Genomic DNA, 25,000 nt, shown 5'->3' with positions numbered 1-25,000 from the left:
CGCGCTATGAGCTTGTAGATCTGCTATTTTTCAATAGCTAAAGTATAACATAATTCTTAAAACACCAAAAGGGGTTCCCGCCCAGAATGGGCTAAGATTGTAAAAGCGTCCCTTTTTTGCACTGCCAGAGTTAAATCAATACTCTGTAGGAGTTGTAGTGAAATGTTATATATTGCAGGGGTTCTCAACGTTTTTGGCCGGGGACCCCCGGAAATGCTTTGGCAATATCTCGGGACCCCCACCCCGCCCCCTCCCGACCCCCAATATAAATTGACTGCTACAATAACCTTAAACCATTTTGGGCGGGAACCCCTTTTGGTGTTTTAAGCATTATGTTATAATTTAGCTAATGAAAAATAGCAGATCTACAAGCTCATAGCGCGCCACCGAGTGGCGCGCTACGAGCTTGTAGGTCTGCTATTTTTGAAAAAAAGTGAAAATAAAATTTAAAAATAAATCTTTTTTTTTACAACCTATAAAGTGCAGCGGGACTCCAAAGAAATGCACTTTTTATAGGAATTTTACATTCAGAATAGACAGTGGGTGGTTAAGAGAGAGAACATAAAATGGACAGTGGAGGATAAGGCCTGAGTCATACTTGGTTGTGCAATGTGCATTATGTCACGGTATCAGGCCCGGTTCTTCCTACAGGCCGACGAAGCAACGGCTTCGAGCGCCATGGGGGAGGGGTCTGTCCCAACTCTGTCTGCACCGTGTCCCCCCAGTGCCCCCCCAGTGCCTCCCCAGTGCCAGTGTCCCGCCACTGCCTCCACAGAGCCTCCCCAGTGTCGCCACAGTGCCTCCCCAATGGACCCCCAGTGCCTCCACAGTGTCCCCACTGTCCCCCCAGTGCCTCCACAGTGTCTCCTCAATTTTTGGGACAGAGTAAAAAAAAAAGAATTTTTTTATTTGTTGAGGGGGGGGCGCAGCGAAAAATCCTGCTTGGGGCGCCAGATTGCTCAGGACCGGCCCTGCACGGTATGAGACAGGTGTTGGACCGAAGTGCAGAACCACACAGGAAGGCAGGCAGATGAAGTTTAAATGAAGATTTATTTACCAACACAGGACATACATGGGCTGGACACACCATAACATAAACTATACACTAGCAGGGAACACAAGGAACTGAGGGTTTAAGTAGACACAGGGATAACAATACACAGGTGAACAGAACAAACAATCAACACTGGGATAGGCTGGGAGACTAACAGGACACAGGTGGAGAAAACTAGTAATCACAGGGAGGTGAGACAACACAGGAAACCGTAACTAGGGAAAACAGGAAACACTAGGACATGACTACATAATAAAAGTATACAACAGACAGATATCGTGACACGCACGCCAAAATTGGCGATCTAAAATTGGACAAAACGTCCCCACTGCACATGTTGTGAGCTTTTAGATCGGGTATTTTTGGCACGCAACACACCACTGTCCAACCGAGTATAAATTATGATAAAGGGAACTTGAGCGCAATGATGGAATACCACTCTGATAGCGAAGACATCAAGTCATGCAAGAAGGTAGACAACTATATCACCGTTGAGGTGCTGCAATAAAAAATTGAGCTACAGTATAGCCTGAGAGAACCTCTCTGAGGTATAATCTGGATCGATCGATTTGGGGGTTTGTCTGGTTGCGGAGCACATCTGTCAAGCGACTGTCAAGCTTAATATGCCCAAAGCCAACAAGAGAACAAAATAATTGCATCTTCACTGTCTCCCAGTCCTGGCTTGGTGGAACATTGGCAGAAGAAAGGCCATAGTCAGCCATGCTATTCTTGTGAGACCGAGTTAGGATTGCCCAAAACGTGTAACCTGGCACTCTCAGGGATGTGTCTCCAGTAGTGCTTTGGCTTATACGGTACATGGAACAATTCGTGTTTGCAAAGTGCATGTGTCCATGTGTGTGTGCGCGATGTGCGTGCGCACATAAATCAACGTGAATCTCCACAGGATAAACCCCTCGTTTCACGCCGTACTAGTGTTATTTTCCACTGTGTGAAACGGAGTTGGATGACAGAACAAGGGGAAGCACGGCGGGAGGAAGGGAGGAACAAGCATGTCTTCTGAGCCCCACTTTTACCTCATTGTTTTCATAAATTAATATTTTCCCCTTGTCTTGAATATACTATATCATAGCCCCAGAGAGAGAGAGAGAGAGAGAGAGAGAGAGAGAACATGGAGCGGAAATGGACTCACTCGTTTTTCCTGAGCAGCAGGGCCAGCTGTTCACCTTCCACGTGGAGAAGCAAGTGCAGTGACGTGGGATACCTCTGAAACAAAGCAAGACGATAGGAGTGGTTATAGGGGACGCCTAACCCCCGATGGTCACAACCCTATCCTGCCTGGCACAGGGGAGGTTTGCCCATAAACTAGGGGTCAGATTTAAACCATTTAGGCCTGACGTCGGAAAAAAAAACGTTCGCTCTGAAAGAATATATACCTACCGGTATTCAAAGATTTGTGCCGCATTTTTACGATAAAAAAAAATGACAGACCTACAAGTTCATAGTGCACCACTCGGTGGCGCACTATGAGCTTGTAGATCTGCTATTTTTCAATAGCTAAATTATAACATAATGCTAACACCAAAAGGGGTTCCCGCCCAAAATTGGTTAATAGGAAGCTTCACCCTAATATGATACATCACATCACACACACGCACGCACACACACATTAAATACATCACATCTTGTATTTAGAACAGGATGGAGTGGGAAGGCACAATGGTGTTGGTGGAACAGGAAGGTGAGAGGTTGCAGGTCCTACAGTTGTTCCCAGATCCAGAATTGATACAGCAGCACTCAAGTTACATTTCTACTGAATCTTTTTCATTATGCTCTAATGAATGCATGAAAAGCTTGAAATGTGTTTTGCAATTTGCAACCTCATGTGTGGAAGTAAAAATGTGTGTCATCTGTGGAATGCTCTGCCACTCAAGAGTGTTTGAGCAAATCACTCTTTATTGAAGATCTGTTTCTTCCTTGCAGTGAGGTCTCTAGGGACAGCAATGTCCGTCAATCTGTCCACGTCCACGACTTTTATCTTGAACATTACTGCCTTGACTGCGGTGTAATTTGCTGTGCACCAAGATATCCCATTATCTCAGGGGTTCTCAACGTTTTTGGCCGGGGTCCCCCGGAAATGCTTTGGCAATGTATCGGGACCCCTGCCCCGCCCCCCAATATAAATTGACTGCTACAATAACCTTAATAATGGAGACAATACACCATAAATAAATACTGAAACCAGATATAATCATTAGTGTATGCATGTACTATGTGTACTACTATGTGTACTATATGTAAACTGTACTATGTACTATGTACTATGTAAACTGAGCCACTGCCGGGGCGGCAGTGGCTCAGGGGTAGAGTGGCTGGATGGTAACCGCAAGGTTGCCTGTTCGAAGTGTCCCTGAACAAGACACTGAACCCCTAATTGCTCCCGATGTGTTGGTTGGTGCCTTGCATGGTTTCCTCCGCCATCTGTGTGTGTGTGTGTGTGTGTGTGTGTGTGAATGGGTGAATGTAATGCACAATCTATGTAAAGTGCCTTGGATAAAAGCGCTATATAAATGCACCATTTACCATTTCCATTTTTCCAGTTGCAAAAAAATAAAAATAAATACAAATAATAATAATTTGGAGACCCTCCAAAATAATTCGGCGACCCCCCCCGAGGGGTCGCGACCCACGGGTTGAGAACCCCTGCATTATCTAACGGGCACATACTGTAAAGGCCCATTCATACTCCAGTTTTAGGTGATAAGCAATTCACCGCGGTGTCGTTTTCTAACTTTAGAAAATGAACGCTCTACGTGATCATACTACCACACAAAAGTATCAGAAGTAACAGATCTACACACTAGAAACGATGTGATGCGTTATGAGCTTGCAGATCTGCTACTTTTGCCATTTTTGCATTTGAATCCTGAAGAATAACAGTTTTGGACAGACATATAAGGGTTCCAGCCAACAGAGACGATACCGTACACATACTGTACATGCTGACCATCCGAGAAGGTTTCATTTTTTCAAATGCACTTTCCAGAGAAATGAACAGGCGCATGAGGGGATAGCATTTTCGGATATGTATTACATCATAAGGCGTTCCGTTCAGCTAACCTACAACATGAATGTGAGCAGTTGTCAGATGTCGTACTGTTGCGAGTGATTTCTGCCTGGGGGCATCAAGTTTTATATTTTATATTTGGACGTGAGAACGACACGACAACTGTGCATATTTCAGTGCTGACTGACACTTATTTTCTGCATTTTCAGCAACTCCTGATTTATGGCCTCAAAGGCCCCTGGGAAATGAATTTGTGCGGTGGTGGATTTCACTCACAGCTCATGACAGACTGTAGCACAGAAAAACATGTGAACATGCACAGCACACATACAGCGTAACCATGCACACACAACTATGGATTCTCTTCTTACTAGCGATTATTACATCGATTACTTTTTGAGCACTTTTTCAATATTTATATCAAAACAATATATATATGACACGCCACATGTATTGTGAGCTTTAGCTTTTTGGTTATTTTATTTAAAGATTTATTTTTAATAATAATCTATTAGCTGTATTAACTGTTGCACCCCTAAATAACACTCACATGAACAAACACCTCATCTTCGAAGCGAGGGTATGTGTGTGAGGGCTAAAATATTTACACCTTCTGCAACAAACGCTTCCAAATTGCCTGCAGGCCAAGGTACCATCAGGGGAAAACACCGTGTTTGGGAATTGAGCTAAGAGAATCCCCGTATAGAATGGACAATGTGCCAGAGGCTTATATAGTGTCATCAGAAGGGGGGACAAAAACAAAACAAAAAACATCCTCAAAAAGATGCAGGATGCACATGCTGTGTGAGTCACATCCTGGTGCATGGCATGCCAAAAGACGAAGAGGAAGGCAGACAGAAAGACAAGCTGACAGAGGGAGAGGTACACAGGGAAGACATTCAAGATGACCCCTGTCACACAATGGGGGTCGGTCTGTTCAGGTCACTATCATTTTACAGTATGTGTCAGCCTGTCAGGTGTCCTCTGGACTGTACTGTGCCTCCATGTGCGAGTGTGACAGTGGTGCAAAGTGGCCAAGTTCATTTACTAATTCTGAGGTAATCTTAGTTTGTCTTTGGTTTTGAAAATTATGTTTCTCCCAATGTAGTCAAGTTATGCCAATGCATCCTCCTCACACTCTGTGTTGTACAGTGCCTTAGTGGCTGTACTGTCAATGAGGAGCCCCCAACAGGAGGACATGGCATCTCCATCTAGCCTCGGCCCCAGGCTTACTCATCTGCGAAGAGAAAAGTCTGGGAAAAACTCCCTCCCCTGTTTAGCCGATGAAAACGAAAATCTTAAAACATTAATAACTCGCAATCTAAATCATACCGTCTAATTATGAAAAAGATATCCTGTGTTGACGGCCATCCGCGGTCCAGTCGCTAGTCGCGATAGATTTATTCTTACCTCCCGTTGAGTGGTGTGGCTATTGTTAGCTGCTACACACACATTCACAACAACATCCGGTCCGTCCGGAAAAGGGGTCCGTGTTTATAAATCGAATGGGCGCTATAATGTAATGGATTAAATAACCCTGGGCAATTAAAGTGTTAAACACATTTTGGGCGGGAACCCCTTTGTGTTAGCATTATGTTATGCTTTAGCTATTGAAAAATAGCAGATCTACAAGCTCATAGCGCGCCACCGAGTGGCGTGCTACGAGCTTGTAGGTCTGCTATTTTTGAAAAATCGAAGAACCACCGACATAGAAACATAGCTTTTTCAGAGAGCTGTCAGGATGTAGAAGACATTTTTAGAATCTGATCTCAGGTTAAAATGGGTGAAACACATTCACTCACATTCATACTCATCTTTTCAAATAGCACCATAGCCTGCAAAGATGAATATACTCACCTTTTTATGTTTATATTGATTAAATTAGGTCACGCTCGTATGCAACATATGAAAGCCTCCCGGTTGCTAGGCGATCGAGTAAGCAGGCAATGAACAGGAAACAAGATTGCCACCCCCGTCCACCTCCAGTTGTTTAACATTGTTTCAAAGCTTTTATCTCAGATTCTTTTCCCAGATTCCGATTTTAAATCAATTCTGGAGGAGGAAGTGGCGGTGGCGTCACTCGTTCACCCTCCCTGCTACTATCATACTATTAACGTCAACTTTTACTAAACAAGGGTTAAATCAATCGTCTAATAAACAACAAACAACTTACCTGCTTTGTAACTTTCTAGTTGCTTGTGTTGGACGGCAGCCACATAACTTCACCCACAGGCTCCAGTCACGTCCCCTCCCACTGCGGTTCAGAAAAAAGAACGCTGCTACCCCTTTCTGCACATTGTATCCAAAAAGCGAAGGTCCGCTAATGGTCTAAACTATTTTCTTTGCCGTTCCTAAATTCAAATTAGTTTAGACCATTAGCGGACCTTCACTTTTTGGATACAATGTGCAGAAAAGGGTAAGCAACATTCTTTTTTCTGAACCGCAGTGGGAGGGGACGTGACTGGAGGCTGGAGCCTGTGTGGCTGCCGTCCAACACAAGCAACAAGAAAGTAATACAAAGCACACCATTTGCTCCAAGGTAAGTTGTTTGTTGTTTATTAGACGATTGATTTAACCATTGTTTAGTAAAAGTTGACGTTAATAGTATGATAGTAGCAGGGAGGGTGAACGAGTGACGCCACCGCCGCTTCCTCCTCCAGAATGTAAACATTGACATGTGCATGCGTGCACCCACGGGAAAGGAATAAAAAGAAAATGCCCCAAACGTTCTGGGTGCCTATGAAGCACTGTTGCAGGACGCCCAACACGTGATTTCTTTCTACGTTCGTGATTAGACATGGTAACGCCCAGAGCCTTAGGTAACGCTTCGCCTGCCTCGATGGTGGAAAGCCTGGGTGAGGCGAGGTTACATGCTGGATAGTCTGCCGCGAGGTTTTCTTTTCGCAGATAAGCATGAGATGGGACCGAGGTTACTCCGTGGTGGGAAATAAATAAATAATACAAGAGAATGACAGCTTGGCACGCGCGACAGTAACTTATTTTTTGTAGAAGAGGCAAACTAATATTGTTTATGCCGCTGGCCTGTTTATTTGCATACATCTACATGTGTAAACTTGAAACATTGTTGTACTGTAAAAAGGTCTCTTTTCCCTTGATCTTTATCTTTTTAGCATTAGTACCATTAGACAGCCAAATCAAATCATAGTTGTTCAATCAATTATTAAATCAAAGCAAACGGTACAAACAATATTGGTTTGCCTCTTCTACAAAAATTAAAGTTACAAGTTACTGTCGCGTGTTGCCACTCTCTTGTACTTGTATTATTTCCCACCATGGAGTACCCTTGCATCTCGGAGGACAGGCAAGACGGGCAGTGCCGGTAGTGTCGGTTTTTTCATATACCCTGAAGAAGGCAGTTGTACTGCCGAAACGTTGGTTTTACTCTGCATCCTAATAAATAATCGGCTCTTTGGCTATCAGTGTGTGCAGCCACTCTTTTTGTCTTTTTAAGACTTAAACTCTTTAAGTGTCGGTAGGCCAATCAGAGGCAGGTGGGGCGTTACCATGTCTAATCACGGACGTAGAAAGAAATCACGCACGCCCAACAGCAACGTTTCACCATATGGCGTTATTATAGTATGAATGTTGTTGATATGAATGCTTCTATTCCTCTTCGGAAAAACGCTGACTTAACACGGTCCTCAATGGAGGCTCGCTGATAGTAGGGGTTGTTTCTCCTGCTTAATTAACAACGGTATCGAGGCAGGTGCGCGAGCGGGAGGGGCTTACCGCTGAGGTCTACTGATTTGGAGGCAGCAGGTCTTGAATAGGGCTTGGGCTGATGGATCTGCCGGTTATGGTTAGGCTAGGTTCAAACACCAACGTGCTGCCCCAGCCGGCAGCTTGATGGGGTGCTGCACTGCTGCCCCAACCATAAGAGCCACTAGTGCAGTGACTAGATTGCCCTCCCATTTTACCTAACCCACTTTTTACTTTTTTAACGCATTTTGACCTGGGAACGATTCTATAAATGTCTTCTACATCCTGACAGTTTTCTGAAAAAGCTATGTTTCTATTTCAGACGTTCTTCGACTTTTCAAAAATAGCAGACCTACAAGCTCGTAGCGCGCCACTCGGTGGCGCGCTATGAGCTTGTAGATCTGCTATTTTTCAATAGCTAAATTACAACATAATGTTTAAAACACCAAAAGGGGTTCCCGCCCAAAATGGGTTAATACTACTCCACAAATTCTACTCCACAAAATCTCACAAGTGCAATTATACTTTGACAGCTTTGGTTACTAGTTACGGAACTTTGCAGATTTAGATTGATGAATACAACATTCATTGATCAGTTATGATGATATATTATAGCTGAAGCTACAGTACCCAGCAGCACATAAAGTAATTATAAAATCAGCCTCAACTTTTAAAGCAGAAACATTAACGTGATGAACACATGAATGCATTACTACTAATTACAATCCAAATGATTGCGATAATGTACATTCTGCATAATGAGTGCTATTATGTTTGGTACAGAATATTTTGATGCCAATACTTTTAAATCAGGTATAAGTTTGACCGTTCTACATTGTGGTATTTCTACTTTTAACTTAATCCATTTTGGGCGGGAACCCCTTTTGGTGTTAGCATTATGTTATGCTTTAGCTATTGAAAAATTGCAGATCTACAAGCTCATAGGTCTGCTTGTAGGTCTGCTATTTTTGAAAAATCGAAGAACGACTGACATAGAAACATAGCTTTTTCAGAAAACTGTCAGGATGTAGAAGACATTTTTATAATCTGGTCTCAGCTCGAAATGGGTTAAGTAAAACAATCAGAGTACTTCTTCCACACTGGCGTGCCGTGCGGACAGTTCATGTGAGGTCATCCGTTCAGTACAGTCAGTCTGTGTAAGTAATGACTCAGCAATACTATACGACTGCTTGACGACCTCTTATTGGCACAAGACCCGGTCCAATAAATCTTCTAAATGTGGAGGGATAAGTCTTAGTGCACTCTCTGATAAGACAATCAGTACAGCTGCGCCGACAAGGACTTTAATTTGGAAGCGACGTTGCACAGATAGTCTGACGGTAAAAGCAGTGTCTCGGGAACAAAAAAAAAGCGCTAGTATTATCAGCCCCCAGGTAGTACTGAATATGAAACTGTCAGAATGTGTTGAACATTGTGTGAACATTGTGAATTTATGTAAATGACTTTGTTTTCATTCGATTTTTTTTAACAGTAACAAATTATCATGACATGATACAGTATTCAAGTCTCATTTTATATTCCCCTGTGCAAGGAAAATAAAGAATCCACAATGGATAAATAAATGAAGAAACCCAGGGTCGGTTAAACCACTTAGTTAGTAAACTAATAATTAGTTGACGGGGAACGGCTGTAATCCGCAAATTTTCCCACTATGCCAAATCCCGAAAATAGCTGATCTACAAGCTCACACCGCGTCTCAGAATGTGGATGATAGCCAGGGTTCATGTGGTTAGATATTTAAAGGAGTGCTGCTCTACTCAACACCTACGCATTTCCCTTGTCTGGAACAGTTTCCTTAAGCTACGTTGTGGGAGGGTGAATTTCAAAACATTTTCTTTGTCAGCTATAGTGAGCCAGATGAGTTGGGTTCCCCCGCCTGAGGCTGTCTTTAGACCATGGGTAGGAGTAAAAAAAAGCATACTATGTAAAAGTAAAGTAGTTAAAATGATTCCACTCAGCACAAAACCCTATGGATATTGAAAAAAAAGATTTCATATTAATCCATTTTGATAAACGGAACAATATTAACTGTGCTATTAACCCATTTTTTACCACTTTTTTTACCACTCGGTGGCGCGCTATGAGCTTGTAGATCTGCTATTTTTCAATAGCTAAAGCATAACATAATGCTAACACCAAAAGGGGTTCCCGCCCAAAATGGGTTAAATTCATGCAGGTGAAGTGATAAATTGAGTATATGCCTTGTCCTGCGGTGTTTGGGTGTAGAGTACCGTCCCTTTGATACTTTGTCTGTGCAGCCAATGTATCTTTCCGACGGACTTTACAAGCATACGCTGCACACAATGTACTGTACCTTAACCCATTTTGGGCGGGAACCCCTTTTGGTGTTAGCATTATGTTGTGCTTTAGCTATTGAAAAATAGCAGATCTACAAGCTCATAGCGCGCCACCGAGTGGCGCGCTACGAGCTTGTAGGTCTGCTATTTTTGAAAAATCGTGAAAATATTTATTTCAGAAAACTGGAGGATTTAGAAGATTTTTTTTTAATTTCGACGTCAGGTCTAAATTAGCCTCGGAAACAGACGTTTTTTTCCAGGGAGAAAAAAAAAGTCTGGGTCCGAGTCCACTTCAATTCGGCATAGAGTAGCGCAAACATCTCTCACTCTCTGCTGATTTCTGATCGTCTGCACCTTTGTTAAATTGACACACACACACACACACTCCTCTCTCTCTCTCTCTGTCGCTCTAAGTAATTAGTCTCATGTCGCGCGCAGCTGCGCATAGTTTCTCCCGGCTGCCTATGCCATAAAAAGCATAGGTGAGTTCCAGGCTAGGTCTAAATGAGGTTAAATTACTAGCAGACTTGGTAAAAGCACACATCCCCGTGGAAAGACGTGACAGTCGGTGGTTCATTAGTGTGAGAGAAGGCTGCTCCCACATCTAAATTCAAATCAGCATGCTTGTTTCATGCGCTGCTGACTTGCAGACAGTGCTGTTGAAGGACTAGCAAAGTTTGAGCAATAATTTCACAGGATGTTGCACACCTTGGGGGGCCTGCTCATACTAACCAAACAACGAGGGGCCTAATCAAAACAAATGAGAGAGCCAGCTAGAAAGTAGAGAAACTGCAAACATGGGGGAGCGAGCGCAGAAGAAACGGAGCAAAGGATGGGAATTACCGCGTAGGAAAAAATCAAGCAAGCAAGGAAGTATAGGCAACAAGGGAGGTAAAGGAAGGGGGGATACAGTAAAGGCTAGTGGACAGCCAAGCGTATCCGCCTTGCTGATCTTTCTGAAGCATATTAGCAACATTTGCATTAAACCATCATTGCTAAGTGGCCTTTTTTGGGGGGCAGCGGTGGCCTAAGGGTTAGAGGAGCACCCTTGTTGCCGAAAGGTTGCTGGTTCGATTCCCCGGACGGGCAGGAAAAATCTGGGTGGGGAAGTGATTGTCATCACTCACCCAACACCGCTGAAGTGCCCTTGAGCAAGGCACTGAACCCCCAACTGCTCCCCCTGGAGCTGCTTAGTGGCCAACAGTATAAGATTGTGGTTGTACTGGTCAGCTGTGCTCAGCTACTTCCATGGGTAAATAAAGAATAAAAAAAACAAAAAAACAAAAACAAAACATATTTACCCCGGCTCCAAGCTGGCTGATAGGTCTGCGCTCCTTGCCCTCCAGCAGTTGCGTTACCTTAGTCCCATAACGTTCTGGTTTTGTCCCGGTTCTCCATCCAGTTGAGTCCGGACCACTCCCTGTGAAAGAGATCAATAGAAGCAGAACAACAAGACACGGTGAACGATTACTGATGATGGGTTCGAGGGTAGGAAGGATACTTCTCAGCGATTCTGACAGACAATGCCCTAATACCTTGTTAAAGGACCACTTCACCACTTTTCAACCTATCTTCATATAATAGGTCCTCACTAATAATCATGAAAAAAAAATGGTGCAATTTTTTTCTACTCGGTCTGTGTCTCATAGGAGGGCTGTGGACAGTTCAGAAACCATCCTCCAGTGACATCATCGATGGGGAATACAAGCTAATAGAAACTGCAGGCTTTCTAGTCCTGAAAAGTTGCAATGCGAAAATGGAAGCCATCGTTCTCACGATAATGAAAATCTAAACATTTTTGTAAAAAAATATTGTTTAAAAGAAATCTGCCTAATGATGATGTCACTGGAGGACGGTTTCTAAACTGCCCACAGCCCTCCTATGAGACACAGACTGAGTAGAAAATAATTCTGCCATTTTATCATGATTATTAGTGAGGACCTATTATATGAAGATAAGTTGAAAAGTGGTGAAGTGGTCCTTTAATGACCTTGTATTGACTGTATACGTGAGGACCCTCTCGAAAACGAGATATCTCAAGGGCTATTCCAAATAAAATAATTTCAATCATACCGCTGTGGTTTTGTGAAACGTGAACCTGTGTGAACACTGCGCGAAACCCATGATTGAGGAAAAAAAAGGTCTTGTTTTACATTTTTCTTTGTCTGCCAGGCAAGCAAACACAGGGTCAAAAATATGAGTCAATAGTGCTGTGCACTATTATTGTCTCAATAATTCAAAAAACCTAGCAGTAATGATTCAGGCAATAAAGGCCCACTGTGGCTTGCCAGTTACGGATGTAATTCACTGCGCTGGCCTGCTGCAACGCAGTGAAGTCTCACAGTGCTCTAGTGAGGAGCAGTAGTCTGCCCCAAAGGAGTTCTGTAATATGGCCAGAGACACAGGAAAAGCATATCAATAATAGATACACTCACTCAAGGAGGAAATATCAGGAACTCAGCTTTTACAATCTCTAGAAAAGGACCACTGCCAAGGAAATTGCATCCGCCCCCTTTTTTTTTCTTTTCTGAGATTCTGTCAGAAATAAAAAGTAATGTTTTTTCCCCTCCGCTCTGCGACTTTCCTCAGATCCACCCCTTTTGACTTTCTCCTAAACTTCCCCTGAACAACCGCTTACTTACAGTGATTACTTGCTCAGAGTAAAAGTGAATTTAGCTTGACAGAATCCAATTATGCTAATTCCCCAGAAGTTGAAAAGGCCATCTGTTTGAAACCACATGCTTATATGGGACATAATATATACTGTATACTGTACAGTACATGTATATAGCTTGCCAATATCTGGCAAGAAGATAGCACATGATACGCCATATCAGCAGCTTCAAGCGGAGCGTGGGAATAATAATCAAACTCCTCTCTTCTCCCCCCCCAGCGTCTCTCCCCATCTGTCCTCCCCTGTCTTCTCCCACAGACCACTGTGGCTGGCCCCGGCTCTCTCTCCCATGAGGCTGTGCGCCTTAGACTTGATGATAAGAGGGAGGGAGGTAGGTCCGGGGGTGGTGGTTGGGGGGGGGGGGGGGGGGGGGGGGGTCGCGGGGGTCCTGTGTAGCCCAGGACAAAGCTCCGGGGAGAAGGGTGCAGCGATGATGGAGCAGAATGTGAAGCTGTGGATGAATGGACAGTGGAGGAGTGGCGTAGGAGGCGGAGAAATAGGTGCAGATTTTAAACCCATTTTGACCTGAGATCAGATTCTAAAAATGTCTTCTACATCCTGACAGTTTTCTGAAAAAGCTATGTTTTTATGTCAGTCGTTCTTTGATTTTTCAAAAATAGCAGACCTACAAGCTCGTAGCACGCCACTCGGTGGCGCGCTATGAGCTTGTAGATCTGCTATTGAGTTACAGTGCAGGCCTGTTTGTTTAACCTGAACTGTGAAACCTGCTGGAAATTGGTCAGCAGGCTCTCCTGAAGAATACCAAACAACTCGCCCCCTTTACCAACTCGCCCCGGGCGCACAGCCGGCGGAACTGCACGGCCTGGTATTCCTAAAGTAACCGAAGTAAACTATGCCTAAACCTAACCCTATTCCTAAACTTAACCCCAGTAAAACTATGCCTAACCCTAAACTTTTTTATAACCTTATTCTCAGTAAAACAAAATAAAGAATACACCAACCGCGGCACCGAGCGGTCGGCGTGAGGACGGCGGAAAACATTGAGGGGCGAGATGGTTTAGGGGCGACCGTACCCGATACCCTCCTGAACAAATGAGTGACTTTTGGGTGACAAAGAGGTCAAAATGACATAATCGGTCGTATTTTGGGAACGCAGATGTAGGAAGATGAAGAGGTGTGATGCGCTGCATTCATAAATTACATCCAAGTAATTCTAACATCTGTACATTACACTGTGCCATTCATGTGTATACATTCTGTCCTGAATAATACTTTTTCAGGCATTATTTCTTACACAGAACTTTGTTTTGTTTATTTTTTTCAGTGTGTGAGGTTCTCTTCAATAGACTTGGTCCTCGTTTTTTAGTGGTGCAACCACTCCAAGGAACAGCAATGTCCGTCCTAACCTATGTGACTATGTTTAGAGTACCAGTAGGGGCAAAAGTGGCGCTGTTGTGCCAGAAACAGAGAGAGAGAGAGATAGTGTTGCACTGTTGCCTGCTAATTACAGAGAGAGAGAGAGAGAGAGAGAGAGAGAGAGAGAGAGAGAGAGAGAGAGAGAGCAGAGAGGCAGGGGCAGAGGGGACTTGCACCACTCAGTTCACACGGGTGTGGTTTATTTCTTTCCTCCCAGCCTGGGAATTTCTTCAATTTCAAATGCTCTGTCTTAGCCTACCATCATACAATGGTGTCATGCATGCCCCAAAAATAGCATATCTACAGTACAAGTACACAACGGGTCGATGAGACATGTTCTGAACTTGTAGATTGGCTATTTTTGGCACGTGATACCATCGTACCATGAAGTAGAAATCGGGCAAGGTCCGACGCCATTGTTTTTGAAAATGAAACTGAAGGACAATGACTCCAAATGTCTTTCCCTCAACTTCACAACAGTCAAGTCGGACGGCGCGTGTTCTGCGGTCTCTCTCAGTGAGGCCCAGATCCCTGTTTAAACCACTGTGGGTAACAGGCATGAAACAGGACCTCCTGGCTCTTTATGGGGCATTTCAGCACGTGCCGACAGTAGTTCGTTGATTTTAGTGGCGCGTGAAGTGAAAACCACTTTGGAATGGAAGGCACAGCGTGATGAACTTAAGGCCAGAGTACAGCTAGCCAACGAATCATTAAAAAGTCTCCATAAAAGGATTGTCAGGCAGACGTCTTGTTAATAAAATGCTTTCAACACCTCCACTGTCTCTCTTGCAATTCATTTAGACTCTCTCAGACAGTGAGTGAGCTTGTGTTAATTAAATGCAAAGAGGAGACTGATTGAGCCAGTGTGTGTGCGCGTGTGCGCGCGTGCATGCGGCACCTCCGAGAACGTGTCCTTGTACATGTGGGACCCAAGTTGAAAGCGGGGTGATAATTAAAGTGTGTGTATGCATCTGACGTCCATCATCGCTCCCCTAAAGAACATTTTCTTGGAAGTGAAAGAGACTTTTGACTTTCATGACCATTCTCATGGGCTTGATCCTCCCTGGGAACCTTTGGGATTTAAAATAAGTCTGGCCGATTCCCAGATGTTTTCTGGTGAGTATCTTGATTAGTACATCAACCAGACAACCACACACACAGTCATATTTTTCCATATTCAACACTGGGGCAAAAATCAGCTGCAGGCTGCACTTCTAAAAGAAAATATAGAAACAAGTCTAGCCTACTTGGCAGCCAGATGCACTTTCTTTGTATGACCTTGCAGACTATAAAACTTTTAACAAAGCTCTATATACTTTGTTGGATGGAAAAGTAGCTCATCTACAAGTTCACAATGTGACACATTGAGCTCGTAGATCTGCTATTCGAGTTTTTTTGTTTGTTACTGTGGATAAAGCCAACTGCAGAGATTTGATCTAACAAGATGCCATGCATCTCCAAGCTTCAGCTGTTTGAGTAATTGGCTGGTAAATAGTTTAAATTCAAAACGTGGCGGTACGTCTCAAGGCCAACTTTGCTCGGCATGAGGTGAGGAGTGACATGGCTGACGAATAAGGTAACAAACAGTGGGGTGCTGCATGTACATACAGTTACAGTATGCTCAACACCACCTCCGCCTCCTCATTACTGACTCTCAAAGTGATGCACAAAATACAGGTTTTCTGCGTACACGTACACACACACACACACACACACACACACACACACACACACACACACACACACACACACACACACACACACACACACACACACACACACACACACACACACACACACACACACACACACACACACACACATAATTAAACAGAATACATTGTCTTTCATTCACACCTGATATATAATATGTCCACTCAGCAATGTTCCCATGCAGGCTGTCTCTTGACAACAACAACAGAGGCAGGAGGGTGTAAGGGCCAGAGCAGAAGGGACAAATAAGGGACGAAGGACATCAAGCGAAAAGTAATTAGTGGCAGAGGGAGAACAGAGAGAGAGAGAGAGAGAGAGAGAGAGAGATTGATTATTGAGGGGGGGGGGGGGGGGGGGGGTGGTGGCGGATCGGTTCGGTTCTGATATCACCGGTCCCGTTTCGGACCGGGTCCAATTTTATGGACCCGTGCTGCCCTCTAGTCTGGAGCCTTGTTTTAAGGGCCTTTGAGGTGCTGTGGTAAGAGGTGCATGCATAGTCGAAGAAACCTTGTACGAGGGCTCCTGTTATGGTCTTCAATGTGTTTTTGTCGACCAGTGAGGAGATCCTGTATAGGAATCTTGTTCTTTGGTTGACTTTTTTTATTACGTTGGTGGCCATCACCGGAAAGAATTGCCTCCAGGATGCGACCAAGGTTGGTAATTTCATCTTTTCGTGTGATAATATTTTCACCCACTCTAACCAAGAAGCCATCTGCCTTGCTGAGATTACGATTTGATCCAAAGAGAATGGATTCAGTTGTTCCCAGGTGTAAAGATAGTTTGTTATCAGCGAGCCAGGTGCAGATTCTACCGAGTTCGGAGCTGAGGGCCTTTTCAACCTATAGTTTGTTCCTGTCTGAGACCAGCAGTGCTGAGTCATCTGCGAACAGGAACAAGTTGCAGTCACAAGCTGATGTCATGTCGTTTACATATATTATGAACAGTAAAGGCCCTAGTATGCTTCCTTGTGGAACGCCACAGCTCCACCATCTGTTCTCTCCCCTCCAGGTAGGAGGGGAGAGCTTGTTAACCAGTATGGAGTGGTTCACGGTGTCAAAAGCTACTGTAATGCACTTCTCATCAGGATCCCTAGCAAGAGCCTTCAAAGGCTCCAATACATCCAAAACAGCGCTGCTAGGATCCTGATGAGAGTGCGCAAACGAGAACACATCACACCCATCCTCCGCTCACTTCACTGGCTCCCCGTCGCGTTCCGAACACAATACAAAATATCCCTGCTCACCCACCAATGCGTCCACGGAAACGCCCCCCTCCTCTACCTCAAAGAATTAGTCTCCCTGAAACCCTCGACCCGCACCCTCCGCTCATCAAATACATACTGCCTCAACTCCGTCACGGCCAACCTGCGCACCATGGGTGACAGGGCCTTCTGCACAGCTGCCCCTGAACTGTGGAATGCTCTCCCCCCACACTTGAGAGTGCCACAGTCAATCGACTGCTTCAAGAGAGGACTAAAGACCTACCTTTTTAATAAGGCCTTCCCCCAAACCCACTGATTTTATTTTCTGACCTCGTGTTCATTAACTGTTGTTTTTTGTTTCCTGCTTTTAATCATGTAATGTTCTTTTTTTTTTCTTTTTCTGCTTTTACCTATTGTTTCATATATTATGCCTACTGTAGCACTTTGAGATTCTGAGGAATGTAAAGTGCATTATAAATAAAATCCATTATTATTATTATTATTATTAAAAGCCTTTTGGAGGTCCAGCATGACCATGCCGCAGTATTTTCCAGCATCCACCTTGTGTTTGATGAGGTCACTCAAATAGAGGAGGCATGTGTGTCAGTGGAGTGGGATGTTCTGAAGCCGGATTGAAATTCATACATTATTTTTTTTGTGGCAAGATACTTTTCAACCTGTTCATAGACAATTTTTTCCATCACTGTCGAGATGGAGCTAAGAATAGAAATAGGGTGGTAGTTGCCTGGGTCTAATAGACCAATTAATTGTTTACAAACATTGGGACTGGGCGGCAGTGGGCGAACGGGTGACTGTTTCATGTAATCAATTCCCAACAGATCGAGAGATCACAATAAAAATCCTAATCATTCTTCCTGCACACTGGGATAAAAACAGCATCTAAAAGTTTGATGGGGCATTTTTGACACGTGTGACGTCGTCTGTTAAGGCGTCTATTTGCTCCCTTTCTTGTGCATAGATATAACAGTGATCAGTGAAAGTTATATTTTTTACAACAATTAATTCATGTATAAGGTGCTTGAGGGAGGGTCCTTGTTTAACACAGTCATCCAATTACATTTGCAGGTTAACCATAGTTTACTGAGGTTACATTTGGGAATACCAGGCAGAGACCGTTCTTATCCAAAGTGATTTACAATGTGCATTACATTAACAAATGAGAGATACTGTGATGCTTTCAACTTTCATGTCAAACAAGGGAATGCAGCTCAGCTAAGATGAACATGGAGATTACCTACACAAAATGTACAATAAACTAAATTCTCAATATTCAGATGTAGGGTGTATATCAAAAATCACACCCGTGTGAACTGAGTGGTGCAACTCCCCCCCCCCCCTCTCTCTGTCTCTCATTAGCAGGCAACAGTGCAGCACTCTCTCTCTCTGTTTCTGGCACAACAGCGCCACTTGTTCCCCTACTGCTACTCATAGTCACATAGGTTAACACGTGACATTGCTGTTCCTTGGAGTGGTTGCACCACTCAAAAATATTATACAATATTTAGTACAGTTTGAGTGAACTTGAATGAAGTAAAGTCCAATGGTTCCCAATGGCAAACATGTGTGGCCCATATGTTTGAGTAAGTTAAGTTATATTGCCTTGACTACAGTACAAGCAGTAGTTATAATCATGTGCTTGAGACATTTATTTTTGGTCCACGACAACATTTCTGTTTGAAATGAACGTGGCCTTTTCTCAACCACCACAAATATACAGCATGAGTCATTCTAGACACAGAGAGAATGATGCAGCCATGGTTCTTACTGTGAAACATAAAGAATATATAAAAGACATTTTCTATCATAATATTTAGACGATGATTTGGCATGCCTCTGTATCAATTCTCCCCAGCATGTCATACTATAGACTCAATAGGATAAAAGATACATTTAGTTTAAGAACCGTTGTTAACTTGACAAACCACAGAACATGAAAACAACTATTTTTTTTATGCTTGACTGTTTTTGAGAGCATTGCTTCTCCTGGTGAGTCAACTGAGTCTGAGTCAACTGAGTCAACTGAGTCTGAGTCAACTGAGTCAACTGAGTCTGAGTCAACTGAGTCAACTGAGTCTGAGTCAACTGAGTCTGAGTCAACTGAGTCTGAGTCAACTGAGTCAACTGAGTCTGAGTCTGAGTCTGAGTCAACTGAGTCTGAGTCAGAGTCAACTGAGTCTGAGTCTGAGTCAGAGTCAACTGAGTCTGAGTCTGAGTCAGAGTCAACTGAGTCTGAGTCAGAGTCAACTGAGTCTGAGTCAGAGTCAACTGAGTCTGAGTCAGAGTCAACTGAGTCTGAGTCAGAGTCAACTGAGTCTGAGTCAGAGTCAACTGAGTCTGAGTCAGAGTCAACTGAGTCTGAGTCAGAGTCAGAGTCAACTGAGTCTGAGTCAGAGTCAGAGTCAACTGTTTTTGAGAGCATTGCTTCTCCTGGTGAGTCAACTGAGTCTGAGTCAACTGAGTCAACTGAGTCTGAGTCAACTGAGTCAACTGAGTCTGAGTCAACTGAGTCAACTGAGTCTGAGTCAACTGAGTCAGAGTCTGAGTCAACTGAGTCAACTGAGTCAACTGAGTCAACTGAGTCTGAGTCAACTGAGTCTGAGTCAACTGAGTCTGAGTCAACTGAGTCTGAGTCTGAGTCAGAGTCAACTGAGTCTGAGTCTGAGTCAGAGTCAACTGAGTCTGAGTCTGAGTCAGAGTCAACTGAGTCTGAGTCTGAGTCAGAGTCAACTGAGTCTGAGTCAACTGAGTCTGAGTCAACTGAGTCTGAGTCAACTGAGTCTGAGTCAGAGTCAGAGTCAACTGAGTCTGAGTCAGAGTCAGAGTCAACTGAGTCTGAGTCAGAGTCAACTGAGTCAGAGTCAGAGTCAACTGAGTCTGAGTCAACTGAGTCTGAGTCAGAGTCAGAGTCAACTGAGTCTGAGTCTGAGTCAGAGTCAACTGAGTCTGAGTCTGAGTCTGAGTCAGAGTCAGAGTCAACTGAGTCAGAGTCAACTGAGTCTGAGTCAACTGAGTCAACTGAGTCAACTGAGTCTGAGTCAACTGAGTCTGAGTCAACTGAGTCTGAGTCAACTGAGTCAACTGAGTCAGAGTCAACTGAGTCAACTGAGTCAACTGAGTCAACTGAGTCAACTGAGTCTGAGTCTGAGTCAACTGAGTCTGAGTCAACTGAGTCTGAGTCAACTGAGTCTGAGTCAACTGAGTCTGAGTCTGAGTCAACTGAGTCAACTGAGTCTGAGTCAACTGAGTCTGAGTCAACTGAGTCAACTGAGTCAACTGAGTCTGAGTCTGAGTCAACTGAGTCTGAGTCAACTGAGTCTGAGTCAACTGAGTCTGAGTCAACTGAGTCTGAGTCTGAGTCAGAGTCAACTGAGTCTGAGTCTGAGTCAGAGTCAACTGAGTCAGAGTCAGAGACAGAGTCAACTGAGTCAGAGTCAGAGACAGAGTCAACTGAGTCAGAGTCAGAGACAGAGTCAACTGAGTCAGAGTCAGAGACAGAGTCAACTGAGTCAGAGTCAGAGACAGAGTCAACTGAGTCAGAGTCAGAGACAGAGTCAACTGAGTCAGAGTCAGAGACAGAGTCAACTGAGTCTGAGTCAGAGACAGAGTCGTCAGAGTCAGAGTCAGAGTCAACTGAGTCTGAGTCAACTGAGTCAGAGTCTGAGTCAGAGTCAGAGTCAACTGAGTCAGAGTCAGAGTCAACTGAGTCAGAGTCAGAGTCAACTGAGTCAGAGTCAACTGAGTCAGAGTCAGAGTCAACTGAGTCAGAGTCAGAGTCAACTGAGTCAGAGTCAGAGTCAACTGAGTCAGAGTCAGAGTCAACTTAGTCAGAGTCAGAGTCAACTGAGTCAGAGTCAGAGTCAACTGAGTCAACTGAGTCAGAGTCAGAGTCAACTGAGTCTGAGTCAGAGTCAACTGAGTCTGAGTCAGAGTCAACTGAGTCTGAGTCAACTGAGTCTGAGTCAACTGAGTCTGAGTCAGAGACAGAGTCAACTGAGTCAGAGACAGAGTCAACTGAGTCAGAGTCAGAGACAGAGTCAACTGAGTCAGAGTCTGAGTCAACTGAGTCAGAGTCAGAGTCAACTGAGTCAGAGTCAGAGTCAACTGAGTCAGAGTCAGAGTCAACTGAGTCAGAGTCAACTGAGTCAGAGTCAGAGTCAACTGAGTCAGAGTCAGAGTCAACTGAGTCTGAGTCAGAGTCAACTGAGTCTGAGTCAGAGTCAACTGAGTCTGAGTCAACTGAGTCTGAGTCAGAGACAGAGTCAACTGAGTCTGAGTCAACTGAGTCTGAGTCAACTGAGTCTGAGTCAGAGACAGAGTCAACTGAGTCAGAGTCAGAGACAGAGTCAACTGAGTCAGAGACAGAGTCAACTGAGTCAGAGTCAGAGACAGAGTCAACTGAGTCAGAGTCAGAGACAGAGTCAACTGAGTCAGAGTCAGAGACAGAGTCAACTGAGTCAGAGTCAGAGACAGAGTCAACTGAGTCAGAGTCAGAGACAGAGTCAACTGAGTCAGAGTCAGAGACAGAGTCAACTGAGTCTGAGTCAGAGACAGAGTCGTCAGAGTCAGAGTCAGAGTCAGAGTCAACTGAGTCTGAGTCAACTGAGTCTGAGTCAACTGAGTCTGAGTCAACTGAGTCAGAGTCAGAGTCAACTGAGTCAGAGTCAGAGTCAACTGAGTCAGAGTCAGAGTCAACTGAGTCAGAGTCAGAGTCAACTGAGTCAGAGTCAGAGTCAACTGAGTCAGAGTCAGAGTCAACTGAGTCAGAGTCAACTGAGTCAGAGTCAGAGTCAACTGAGTCAGAGTCAGAGTCAACTGAGTCAACTGAGTCAGAGTCAGAGTCAACTGAGTCAGAGTCAGAGTCAACTGAGTCTGAGTCTAAGTCAGAGTCAACTGAGTCAGAGTCAGAGTCAACTGAGTCAACTGAGTCAGAGTCAGAGTCAACTGAGTCTGAGTCAGAGTCAGAGTCAACTGAGTCTGAGTCAACTGAGTCTGAGTCAGAGTCAGAGTCAACTGAGTCTGAGTCTGAGTCAACTGAGTCTGAGTCAACTGAGTCTGAGTCAACTGAGTCTGAGTCAGAGACAGAGTCAACTGAGTCTGAGTCAGAGACAGAGTCGTCAGAGTCAGAGTCAGAGTCAACTGAGTCTGAGTCAGAGTCTGAGTCAACTGAGTCAGAGTCAGAGTCAACTGAGTCAGAGTCAGAGTCAACTGAGTCAGAGTCAGAGTCAACTGAGTCAGAGTCAACTGAGTCAACTGAGTCAGAGTCAGAGTCAACTGAGTCTGAGTCAGAGTCAACTGAGTCTGAGTCAGAGTCAACTGAGTCTGAGTCAACTGAGTCTGAGTCAGAGACAGAGTCAACTGAGTCAGAGACAGAGTCAACTGAGTCAGAGTCAGAGACAACTGAGTCAGAGTCAGAGTCAACTGAGTCAGAGTCAGAGTCAACTGAGTCAGAGTCAGAGTCAACTGAGTCAGAGTCAGAGTCAACTGAGTCAGAGTCAGAGTCAACTGAGTCAGAGTCAGAGTCAACTGAGTCTGAGTCAGAGTCAACTGAGTCTGAGTCAGAGTCAACTGAGTCTGAGTCAGAGTCAACTGAGTCTGAGTCAGAGTCAACTGAGTCTGAGTCAGAGTCAACTGAGTCAGAGACAGAGTCAACTGAGTCTGAGTCAACTGAGTCTGAGTCAACTGAGTCTGAGTCAGAGACAGAGTCAACTGAGTCAGAGTCAGAGACAGAGTCAACTGAGTCAGAGTCAGAGTCAGAGACAGAGTCAACTGAGTCAGAGTCAGAGACAGAGTCAACTGAGTCAGAGTCAGAGACAGAGTCAACTGAGTCAGAGTCAGAGACAGAGTCAACTGAGTCAGAGTCAGAGACAGAGTCAACTGAGTCAGAGTCAGAGACAGAGTCAACTGAGTCAGAGTCAGAGACAGAGTCAACTGAGTCAGAGTCAGAGACAGAGTCAACTGAGTCAGAGTCAGAGACAGAGTCAACTGAGTCAGAGTCAGAGACAGAGTCAACTGAGTCTGAGTCAGAGACAGAGTCGTCAGAGTCAGAGTCAGAGTCAGAGTCAGAGTCAACTGAGTCTGAGTCAGAGTCAGAGTCAACTGAGTCAGAGTCAGAGTCAACTGAGTCAGAGTCAGAGTCAACTGAGTCAGAGTCAGAGTCAACTGAGTCAGAGTCAGAGTCAACTGAGTCAGAGTCAGAGTCAACTGAGTCAGAGTCAGAGTCAACTGAGTCAGAGTCAGAGTCAACTGAGTCAGAGTCAACTGAGTCAGAGTCAGAGTCAACTGAGTCAGAGTCAACTGAGTCAGAGTCAACTGAGTCAGAGTCAACTGAGTCAGAGTCAACTGAGTCAGAGTCAGAGACAGAGTCAACTGAGTCAGAGTCAGAGTCAACTGAGTCAGAGTCAGAGACAGAGTCAACTGAGTCAGAGTCAGAGTCAGAGTCAACTGAGTCAGAGTCAGAGTCAACTGAGTCAGAGTCAGAGTCAACTGAGTCAGAGTCAGAGTCAACTGAGTCAGAGTCAGAGTCGTCAGAGTCAGAGTCGTCAGAGTCGTCAGAGTCGTCAGAGTCGTCAGAGTCGTCAGAGTCGTCAGAGTCGTCAGAGTCGTCAGAGTCGTCAGAGTCGTCAGAGTCGTCAGAGTCGTCAGAGTCGTCAGAGTCGTCAGAGACAGAGTCGTCAGAGTCTCTCTCTCTCTCTCTCTCTCTCTCTCTCTCTCTCTCTCTCTCTCTCTCTCTCTCTCTCTCTCTCTCTCTCTCTCTCTCTCTCTCTCTCTCTCTCTCTCTCTCTCTCTCTCTCTCTCTCTCTCTCTCTCTCTCTCTCTCTCTCTCTCTCTCTCTCTCTCTCTCTCTCTCTCTCTCTCTCATCTCTCTCTCTCTCTCTCTCTCTCTCTCTCTCTCTTCTCTCTCTCTCTCTCTCAACAGCGCCACTTTTGTACTCGTCACACACAAACATAGGTTAACACGGACTGTTCCTTGGAGTGGTTGCACCACTCAAAAATGGGAGGTGAGACATTCTTACAAATCTGCAGAGAATCTCTGTTCTGGGGCATGTCGCTCTTGGGAATGAGACATCAAGTCTCAATGAGATTACGGTCTAATAAAAAATGTCACAGTTGGCAAATAATCAGTGAAAATTGCTGTTGTCAGCTTGTAGATCAGCTATTTTCGAGAACGAGTTTGTGTAGACTGAAAAACAGGAAGAGGAACAAAGACCTGCCGTGAGGGACCCCGGTCAACAAAGTATAGGGTCGAAGTGGTTAAAACATTGTTCAATGAAACATTGGTCACCCATTGTGAAACCTGTTGAGAACCACTTGCCAAGTGGCAGGAACTTAAGAGTGGAAGTGATTTGAGGGGGAGAAGGAGTTGAAAAGGGCATAAACAATGGTGTTGTGGTGGGTAGGAAGAAGGATGGCGTATCAAGTTCATGATTCAGTCGTCTACGTGGCCTTGGTGATTGCAGAACTGCTGCTTCAGACTAGAGAATACTGCTGCATTAGACTAGAAAACTGCTGTTTCTCTCCGCGAGATATCTGAGGAATAAATATGATAAGATGTTTTCCTCTTTTAGGTCAGAGTGGAATGTTACAAGCACCTTACCAAGGCGCCCTGTGCTGCCTGTACACATCCAATTACAGATTCCTTGCAAAAACATCACTGACCTAAATATGGCAGTGTATGCAACCCACATTGTGCCATAGAAACGGAGCGGAGAACAAGGAGGCTTTGTAAAGTGATACGGCTCATAAAGAACTAAACCTGTTTTAAAAGATGGTCTATCTTTTGAACAGCGACATCCAAGGGGATGATCTTGCATTCATCTGATCAGCTAAAATGTTCTCTAGATGTCTTTCATATTTGGGTACTGTTTTTTCATCTTAAATTCACAATGGCCAAGAGTCT

The 25,000-nt window shown here is 44.5% G+C and overlaps 1 protein-coding gene across 1 annotated transcript in view; it reads right to left on the bottom strand.

Moving 5' to 3' along the window:
* adam12b (ADAM metallopeptidase domain 12b) overlaps nt 1-25,000 on the bottom strand; it is a 163,472-nt gene that overhangs the window by 126,723 nt on the left and 11,749 nt on the right. The window contains exons 2-3 of the mRNA XM_079511702.1: nt 11,419-11,537; nt 2,205-2,278 (exon numbers count right to left, since the gene is read on the bottom strand). Of these exons, the coding sequence (XP_079367828.1) occupies nt 2,205-2,278; nt 11,419-11,537 (193 nt within the window). The remainder of the gene's footprint in view (nt 1-2,204; nt 2,279-11,418; nt 11,538-25,000) is intronic.

The sequence above is a fragment of the Electrona antarctica genome (assembly GCF_951216825.1).
Source record: "Electrona antarctica genome assembly, chromosome: 10".
NCBI classification, from domain to species: Eukaryota; Metazoa; Chordata; class Actinopteri; order Myctophiformes; family Myctophidae; genus Electrona; species Electrona antarctica.
Note: the sequence above shows the minus strand (reverse complement) of the source record. Positions and strands in the feature narration are given on the sequence as shown.